The sequence below is a fragment of the Barbus barbus genome, assembly GCF_936440315.1.
Source record: "Barbus barbus genome assembly, chromosome: 41".
NCBI lineage: Eukaryota > Metazoa > Chordata > Actinopteri > Cypriniformes > Cyprinidae > Barbus > Barbus barbus.
Genome location: NC_136719.1, coordinates 12,383,586 through 12,393,418, shown reverse-complemented (window position 1 = coordinate 12,393,418; position 9,833 = coordinate 12,383,586). Strand labels below are relative to the sequence as shown.

Here is a 9,833-nt window from a genome sequence, read left to right as displayed (position 1 = left end):
TCTCAAATGCCCCTCTTCTGTACTCAATGGAACTGTAAATAGAGTAAATATGGTTACTATATTAAAGTTTCAGAGGTAAAAGAAAAAGATACAGAGATGCCCGACCAATTACTTAAGCCTAACAGCAATGATCCCGTATATGTGTGAGACAAAAAGCCATTATTGCCAGCTAAAATGAGAGATTTTGGTGTACAGCACCCAGAAGTGAACAGGCTGACCCGGAAGCTGTGCTGTCTGGAGGCGCATAGAGAACATCCAGCCTCTTCTCTGCTTTATTAAAGCCTCTCCTGCGAGGAAAAAACACTCTGACATCGATAAAAAAGGTTTGTGCGCTCATGGCGTCTTATTCTTTTTTCCCACGCTGAGCTATCGTGCACATTACTGCATTGTACAACACATAACTGCTCGACGGGCGCGATTTATCGCCTTTGATCTACCACAGGTTGCACAAAGCGAAATATAACATTATAAATGACAATATTTGAATGCCTTGTGCATGCATATAATAATGGCTTCAATGTGCATTCGCTATAACGCTGTTATAAAGAGATCGGGGCGGCAGATGTTGTAAAATTACACAGCCGTGCGCAGCGCTTCGCCGATTGTAAGACATTTTTGCACGGCATGATTGTCGGAAGTGTCAGGTTTTTTTCAAGGGGGGCCGGGCAATTCAAAGGTGCTATTCTTCATAAACAAACACACACACACAAATATATAACCACAAACATCTCGTTGCACGATCGGTTTTTCCAAAAATGGACCGAGTCGAATGTGAATTTTTGGGCTCTGCAGAATATGGCGTCCTTATGAAAATATAACAGGCTGCCATTTTTGTTTTTTTCTTTTGTCTGAAATGTTTTTGGTGAAACTGTGCAGGAATGAATCGGAGGCTCTGGGTGATCAGTAGAGATGAGCGATAACAGTGTTGTGCAGCTGCTGTTTGGGGAAATCATAAAACTTCTGTGACTGTTGTTTTCCTCTAAAGAGCTGTCAGGATTTTTGTACTTTACATCATCCGGATCAGCTTTTTCTTTATAGAGGCATTTGAGTTTTGTTGAATTTGGTCACTTTTTTATAGTTTTGATTAAGTGCTTTCAGATTTGAATGAAATATCTTAAATACTGACGTTTTGAATACTGACTCACCTCAGTCAGACTTGAGTCACTTGGCAAATATTATAATTCTTGACACTTGAGCTGATGATGACTCAAGTCATTTGAAACAAACACCACAGTAGCCATTAAGGTCAGAAATTGGGCTAAATATAATATGAATGTTGAATGTATAGCAAATCTTGTTTTATTTAATTTTATAGATAATTGTTTCAATTGAGAATTTATTTCAATTTCCAATTCCTGGGAACAAATATTGTCCCTTAAGAAAAAAAGTTAATTTCTAACATTATTAAGCAAAGTTTTTGCCAAAATGTCTGTTACTACAGTTATTGTAAAAAAAAAAAAAAAATCATTAATGACAAGAAAGCTTCTCAAATGAAAAATTATTTTAATTTATTGTGGTTTTAGAGTAGTAACAATTCGAGTAATAATTATGGTATTTTGGTAGATCAGTAAATTTATAGTACAGGAAGTTGCTCATCTAAAGCAGTGTTCAGCATTTTGAAAAACCATTAATTAAAACAACAGTTCAGACCAAAATAGAACTTGTGTCATATTTTACTCACCCTCGTGCTGTTCCAAACCCGCATGACTTATTTTCTTCTGTGGACCACAAAAGGCCTGAGTCACCATTCTTTATATAGAAAAACGAAATGGGGGGGAAAAAGAAAGATATGCAAGATTGTAATGGGATGGCAATGATGACATTATAATTGTTATTTTGGGGGAACTACAGGAACTAATTATGAGATGTGAGTTAAAATGACTCATCTTTTGTGAGAACAAATGAAGCAAGCACTGATGGTAGTGTGGCATATTGCTCTATTACAGTTTCAATAAATTATTATAGATGTGTGATTGAAAATAAAAAGAAATTAAAGACCTGAGGTTTTGTAAAGAGTGCTTAATATTATAGATACTACATTACACGGTCTGACTTATTTACATTAGAAAGAAATTGACTTATTTCATAACTACACTCAATTTGGCTTATGAACACTTAAGATTTAGGTGAGAAATAAATGTTTCTAACTAAATCCTTTTAGGCTTGTGTGTGCTTTTAATCGGCTATATATCATATTATGACCCTTATTCTGTTTTATTAGAAGGATGGCAGAGCCTCGATTCAATAATCCATATTTCTGGCCACCACCTCCCTCTATGCCTGGTCAAGTGAGTATTGTGTTTTATAAAAAGTTCTCTGACATGTACTTGCGTTCTTCAGTATATTTGTAATAGTTAATTTGACATATGAATAGTTTTCTAGTTTCATTTTAATTGACCAAAAACTAAACAAATGCCATAGTGTTTATTAATTAATGAAAACTTCCTTCAGAAGAGTCATTTGTACATACTGTACCACTGATTACAAAGAGAAACTGTGACATTTAGTGATTGTTTGAACATAAGAAAGCATGACTGTATGCACGTTTGCTCAAATCTGTACATGTCAATGTGGTTTGCCAGAGCGAGCAGCCCAGACTTCCCCCCTTTTTTTGCTCGGTTTGGTTTTGTGTCTCACGTCACATGATGTCCATGCCCCCTGTTAAACCTAACCAATGACTTTTACAGCTGGATAACCTGGTTCTTATCGACAAGATCAAAGAGCAACTGATGGCAGAAAAAATTAGACCTTCGCATTTGCCGCCCACCACTGTTTCCTCTCAGCAGACTCTGCTGGTGGCCTCTCCACCTTCAGATGGTGGGCAACATGTGATGTCTATCCCCAAGCTGCAGCAGCTGCCGGGTCTTCAGGCCTACAATTCCTCTCATCCTGACATCGCCCTGCACGCCCGCCCAGCATCCAGCATCATCGCAGGTACCGACAGACCTCCCATATATTATTATGACAAAGTTCACGTGTAATGCTTCACCATTATGCACTGTACATTTTGGTATTACAAGTACAAGTACATTTCAAAAAATTAGAATATCATGAAAAAGGTCAATATTTTTTTTCACTCATTTCAGAAAGTGAACCCCATATATTATATAGATTCATTACACATAGAGTGAAATATTTCAAGCCTTTATTCAAGCCTATGATTATGGCTTACAGATAATGAAAACCCAAAATTCAGTGTCTCAGAAAATTTGAATATTACATAAGATCAATAAAAAAGGATATTTTAAACAAAAATGTCAGGCTTCTGAAAAGTATGTTAATTTCTATACACTCAATACTTGGTTGGGCTTCCTTTTGCATGAATTACTGCATCAATGCGGCGTGGCATGGAGGTGATCAGCCCAGGTTGCTTTGATAGCGGCCTTCAGGTCATCTACGTTGTTGGGTCTGGTCACTGGTGTCTCTCATCTTCCTCTTGACAATATCCCATAGATTCTCTATGGGGTTCAGGTCAGGCGAGTTTGCTGGCCAATCAAGCACAGTATTACCATGGTCATTGAACCAGCTTTTGGTACCTTTGGCAGTGTGGGCAGGTGCCAAGTCCTGCTGGAAAATGAAATCAGCATCTCCATAAAGCTTGTCAGCAGAAGGAAGCATGAAGTGCTCTAAAATTTCCTGGTAGATGGCTGCGTTGACTGTGGACTTCAGAAAACGCAGTGGACCAACACCAGCAGATGACATGGCAGCCCAAATCATCACTGACTGTGGAAACTTCACACTGGACTTCAAGCAACATGGATTCTGTGCCTCTCCACTTTTCCTCCAGACTCTGGGACCTTGATTTCCAAATGAAATGCAAAATTTACTTTCATCTGAAAAGAGGACTTTGGACCACTGAGAAACAGTTCAGTTCTTTTTCTCCACAGCCCAGGTAAGATGCTTCTGACGTTGTCTCTGGTTCAGAAGTAGCTTGGTATCCCTTTTCCTGAAGATGTCTGAGCGTGGTGACTCTTGATGCACTCCAGCTTCAGTCCACTGCTTGTGAAGCTCTCCCAAGTGTTTGAATCAGCTTTGCTTGACAGTATTCTCAAGCTTGCAGTCATCCCTGTTGCTTGTGCACCTTTTCCTACCCAATTTCTTCCTTCTAATCAACTTTGCATTTAATATGCTTTGATACAGCACTCTGTGAACAGCCACAGCTTTCAGTAATGACCCTCTGTGACTTACCCTCTTTGTGGAGGGCGTCAATGTTCGTCTTCTAAATAATTGCCAAGTCAGCAGTCTTCCTCATTATTGTGGTTTCAAAGAACAAGAGATACCTGGAATTTATACTGTATGGATGGTCATTTATTGAAACTCAAATGTAAATATTCCAATATTTTGAGATACTGATTTTTGACTTTCATGAGCTGTAAGCTCTAATCATCAAAATTAAAACAAAAAAACTTTTGAAGTGTTTTACTTTGTAATGAATCTAAAATATATGAAAGTTTCACTTTTTGAAATAAGTTACAAGAAAAAAAAATACTTTTTCACGATATTCTAATTTTTTGAGATGTACCTGCATGTATTATATTGGTCAACAATGTAATGCTAATTTTTGTAACACTTTAAGGACCAATTCTCATTATTAACTAGCATGCATATTACTACATATTGGCTGTTTATTAGTACTTATAAAGCAAATAATGCCTTATTCTGCATGACCATATTCCATATTTCTAAACTTAACAACTGCCTCACTAACTATTAATAAGCAGCAAATTTGGAATTTATTGAGACAAAAGTTAGAAAATAATGAGAACTGGACCTTAAAATAAAGTGTGAGCAAAACTTGAATACATCTTTTCAATGATGTGTATGTTTTCAATTCCTGAACTTTACTTTACAGTGTCCTTGTTCCAGTGTGATTATATATTTAAGTACTGAGCAATATTAATTAATAACGTACTTACTATAGGGTTAGGGGTAGGAATAGGGTTTGGTTTTTGGATATCGCATGCAATTATGCATAATTGACAAGCGATAGCCTTAAATACATGTAATGTGTAACAAGAACACTGTAAAATAAAGCATTACCTACAATTCTTCCACAATCATGACAAACGTCTCATTTTAAAAACATTAATTATTGTTAAAATAATATTAATATATATTGTGGTTTAATATTCTATCAATTTATTATTATTATTAATTAATGTATTTATTTAGAGTAAAAAAAACTAATATTATTAACTATATTTAACTGCTTCACTACATGTTAATATTCTATAAAACCATGTGGTGCAACCAATGCATTTATGTGCTCCAACCAATATGCAGAAAAAAAACATCATAGTCATGTGGTGTGGCTCCCCAAAAGTATATTTTTAAATTATTAATTAATAATATTGTATTTGTAATAATATTATTTGTAAAAAAAAGAACTACTTGATATTATTACTTTTTACTTGAAATTTTTGTATTCATTCAATTTAAAGGGGTCATATGACGCGATTTCATGTTTTTCTTTGTCTTTGGAGTGTTACAAGCTGTTTGTGCATATATAAGATCCATAAAGTCGCAAAGATTAAAGTCTCAAACCCAAAGAGATATTCTTTATCAAAGTTGAGACTCATCCACACCTTTCTAAAACACCTCATTCAAACACACCCCCACAAAATCTACGTCACTGCGTGGGAAGATTTGCATAACACCGCCCAAATATCTATGCAAAGAAAGAAGGCGTAACTTTTATTCTCGCTGTAGTATTGTTGTCGCCGCCATGTCGTCATTTCCGTCACGTGCTTGAGGTATTCGGCCAATCACAACACACTGGATAGCTGGCAAATCAGAGTACACTGCATTTTTCAGAACGATGAGCTTTGTATAAATTGGCACGTTTCAGAAAGGCGGGGCATAGAGGATCAACAATAATGTACGGTATGTGGAAAATATGTTTTTGAAACAAATTGCTATATAGCAAATAATGTTCATTTTAGCAACGTCATATGACCCCTTTAACTTTTCAAAACCATATGAACCGAACATAAAAACAAAGCATATATTTCTTGCAATTTGGTACATGTATTTAAAATACATGCTTGCTTTTATTCTTACATAATTTCAGAGCTGAATATAGATGACAAGTCTACAGTGAAGGCAAAGGGGTTATGGGAAGATTGGCATATGCGGCAAGCAGTGGACCAAGCCTCTAGAGCGAACCATCGCTCAGGTGGAAGAGACATGCATGTATAAACAAGAGATGTTACATTTCCATGTGCCATCAACAAGTTATAAAAATCTTTTTAATTTTCAAAAAACAGGTCTCACGCTGTCATCCCGCACAGAAAGCCACAACACCTCTGAGGCTCTAACTCCCACAACCCCGACGTCTAGCAGCCAGAACCGCTTGGGCGGCGCACCTTCCTTAAACACCATTTCCGGCCTGGCCAGCGGTCCTGGCATGGAGCATTTGAAAAGTGGAGGTCTGGTGGGGATGCTGGGACCACAGCCCAAAGCTCCACGGGGTCGCAAGAAGATTAAAGCAGAGAACAACACAGGCCCATTGCTGGTGGTGCCCTACCCGCTTCTGGCCTCAGGCCCTGACCAGGCAGTTACCATCGCCAAAGAGGGAAAAACATACAGGTTTAACACTTTCAGTAATGAATCATATTATTTATAACCTGTATTACATCTTGTATCAGACACACAGAATTTCATTTCAGTAACCAAGTATTAAATTTTTGCGTTTCATACAGGTGTAAAGTGTGTCCCCTCACTTTCTTAAACAAGTCGGAGATGCAGATTCATTCCAAGTCCCACACGGAGGCCAAACCCCACAAGTGCCCTCACTGTTCAAAGTCATTCGCCAACGCCTCATACCTAGCACAGCACTTACGTATTCACTTAGGCATTAAACCCTACCACTGCTCCTATTGTGAGAACTCCTTCCGCCAGTTATCACACCTCCAGCAGCACACCAGGTCAGCAGAACTCACAGCAAAGCCTTTAGTGCATGTACAACTGAAAACTATACAACCAGTTTAGAGTTCTATAGAGTGTTAATATATATGCATTTGTTTTGAAGGATTCATACTGGTGACAGACCTTATAAATGTGCCCAACCAGGATGTGAAAAGGCATTCACACAACTCTCAAACCTACAGGTGATGACAACATAAAGATAACAAGGGCAAAAGTAAAATGACATTATACAAATGGAAAAATTAAATACACACATATATATTCAAATTTGTATTAATTGTTATAAATTATATAATTGTCTTATAATTGTGATAAATATATGACAGTTATAAAATGTAAAAATTAATCCTTGAGCAAGGAAACATGATCAAAAATGACATTAAATATAAATATAAAACATATAGCATACTGTCATATATATATATATATATATACACATACATACACACCTTACCGACCAGTAATGTGTTATTTATATGTGTGCAGTATTTTATATTGTATGTCATTTGAGTCTTAAAAGGTGTTAAAGTTTCTTCCTCATTTCTTTTCCTGTTCAGTCTCACCAGAGACAACATAATAAAGACAAGCCATACAAGTGTCCGAACTGCTACCGTGCATACACAGACTCAGCTTCCTTACAGATCCATCTCTCCGCACACGCCATTAAGAACGCTAAATCGTACTGTTGCAGCATGTGTGGTCGGGCATACACCTCAGTGAGTATCAATCTACCTCAGCCTATGAGAAAATATGGGCCCCTCCTCTTTTGTCATATTATAACATAACACCATTTTATTTATTTTTTCAGGAGACCTACCTTATGAAGCACATGTCCAAACACACCGTGGTGGAGCATCTGGTCAGCCACCATTCCCCACAGAGAACAGAATCTCCCAGCATCCCCATACGCATTTCACTTATTTAAGCTTCCTCCCTCATGTTTCTCTTCCATTACAAGATATTTTGTTCACTGCGATGGTCTTCCGTTAAAAAAAAAAAGAACATAAGTGTTAAGAGACCTCGGAGGACATTTGAGTCTGATATTGTCTTTGCCCCTTTAGCTCTTAGTGATATTAAGCCTACAGGCCACAGACTCAACAACTGCTGTCTGAACTGAATGCTTCAATTCAACTCCAGACACCAGTCTAAAGGATTTTAATTGATTATTCCAAAAATAGAATGTCACAGTTGTGATCATTTTAACATTTTGTTTCAAAGGTGTGTAAGGGAGACTTCCAAAGATACTCTTTAAGCACTTTTCAGCCTCGTGGGTTTTGGCTCAAAGTTGAATGAATCTTTTCAGAATGGGAGCAGCGTCTCGCTTTGGGCAGCTATGAGAGTTTAAACTTAGTTTTAACCGGATATTGTGTTTTATTTTACTGTGGATGTGACACTTCTTCCACTTTAAGCTTCTATTATTCTCTTAGGTCATGGTGAGAAATGAAAAGTTACATTTTGAGTTCTGTACGCCGTGACACAGTTGCGGTAAAGTCAGTTTTGTGGATTTTATAAGAACGGTCATTGCTTGAGTATTTTGTACTTTCAAAAGGTGAAGGAATTCCAAGAAATCCCCCGCTAATATAAAGAGTGTTAATAAGATATGACACTCTCTAAAATAACGACTTGTGTTACTTGCATCATAGATGTTTTACTTCTTTCAGTTTTTGCGACAAGGCCTTTTTTGTGTGCAATGCAAATTTCATCCCTTCCAATCACAGTATTTTAAAGGAAAAAGTGCCCTTTTTGTCATTTTTTTGAATAATTACATGATGACAATGTCCATTAAATGGATTTTTGTCATGATGTAACTGAGGAAGTGTGACACAGGTTCAGTGTTGTTAGCTGAATCACACATTTAGGGTGTAGCGTGACCTCTGAACTCCGTTAAGTGTTAATGCCCTCTATTCTTCCCGACATAAGCGATGCAAAAGCACCTTGAGACATTAAGTTACACCGATGAAAGGTGTTCATGGGTTTTTCAGATTATGATACAATCTAAAAGCAGTGGCCTATTTTGAAATGTTTTTATTTGTGAAATTAGAATCTTGTATACCAAAATATCAGTAATCATGTTTTAAGAAATTCAAGTGAAAAAAACTCATTTTGAATGTAGTCATGTTCATTTCCACCGGTGCGTTCATCCAAAACTAATAACTCTGTAAATCTGGTATGTTTAACAGATTTTTTTTTTTAAATACAGTATATATATATATATATATATATATATATATATATGCTCTAACAAGCAAACCAGCATACAAGCTGATAAAACATTTTTAACAGTAGTGGGCAGCAGAATAAAATGTTCTTACTGAGTTAAAGAACACGTGGTCTATTGAATTGTTCTAAATTTGATCATCATGATCATACTTGCCGTATGTGATTTCAACAGGCCACAACACTGCAGCTCAACAACATTCATTTATTTTTGTGGTCATTTATACCAGTCATTTGTTAAGCTTATTTTTTTTTTCATGTATATTTAGGAAACCTTTTTTTTTTATCTATATGTTTGCAAAGGACCAAGCTTTTGCTCTCAAATTTCCCCAAAATATATATAATTGTGATTATATATACAGTTCAGCTGATTTGTTATGCAGTAATGGTTTACTGGGTCAAACAGAATTCTTTTTTTCAAACAGAATTTCACAATTTTAGATAACAGCAATTTGATGAGGATCTACTTCTTGGTGCTTTCTACAAAACCTCAGCTCATTGCCGGGAATAGATTATTACATTACAGTATAATCTTGACTCGTTTAGCCCTCAAATCCACTTTAAATCAGTAAGATGTGTACATTTACTATAAAATATACCCTGTATTCATCATTAATAGTGCAAATCGCAAGGTTTAGATACTGTACTTTGTTCATTTTTGTATCTGTTTAGTATATTTCAACTTATTA

At 36.4% G+C, this 9,833-nt stretch overlaps 2 protein-coding genes across 2 annotated transcripts in view; both read left to right on the top strand.

The window, feature by feature from the left end:
• Positions 1-9,833, top strand: part of LOC306861073 (ninjurin-1-like) — a gene marked incomplete at both ends in the record, with an annotated part of 649,099 nt that overhangs the window by 126,831 nt on the left and 512,435 nt on the right. The gene's annotated exons all lie outside the window — the stretch shown is intronic.
• Positions 201-7,969, top strand: LOC306860822 (zinc finger protein 362-like). The gene is made up of 9 exons (XM_079402766.1): positions 201-323; positions 2,222-2,288; positions 2,688-2,934; positions 6,071-6,175; positions 6,267-6,588; positions 6,702-6,926; positions 7,031-7,109; positions 7,485-7,643; positions 7,736-7,969. Exons 2-9 carry the CDS (start codon positions 2,226-2,228, stop codon positions 7,850-7,852), a joined length of 1,317 nt encoding a protein of 438 aa, XP_079258892.1. The 5' UTR covers positions 201-323; positions 2,222-2,225; the 3' UTR covers positions 7,853-7,969.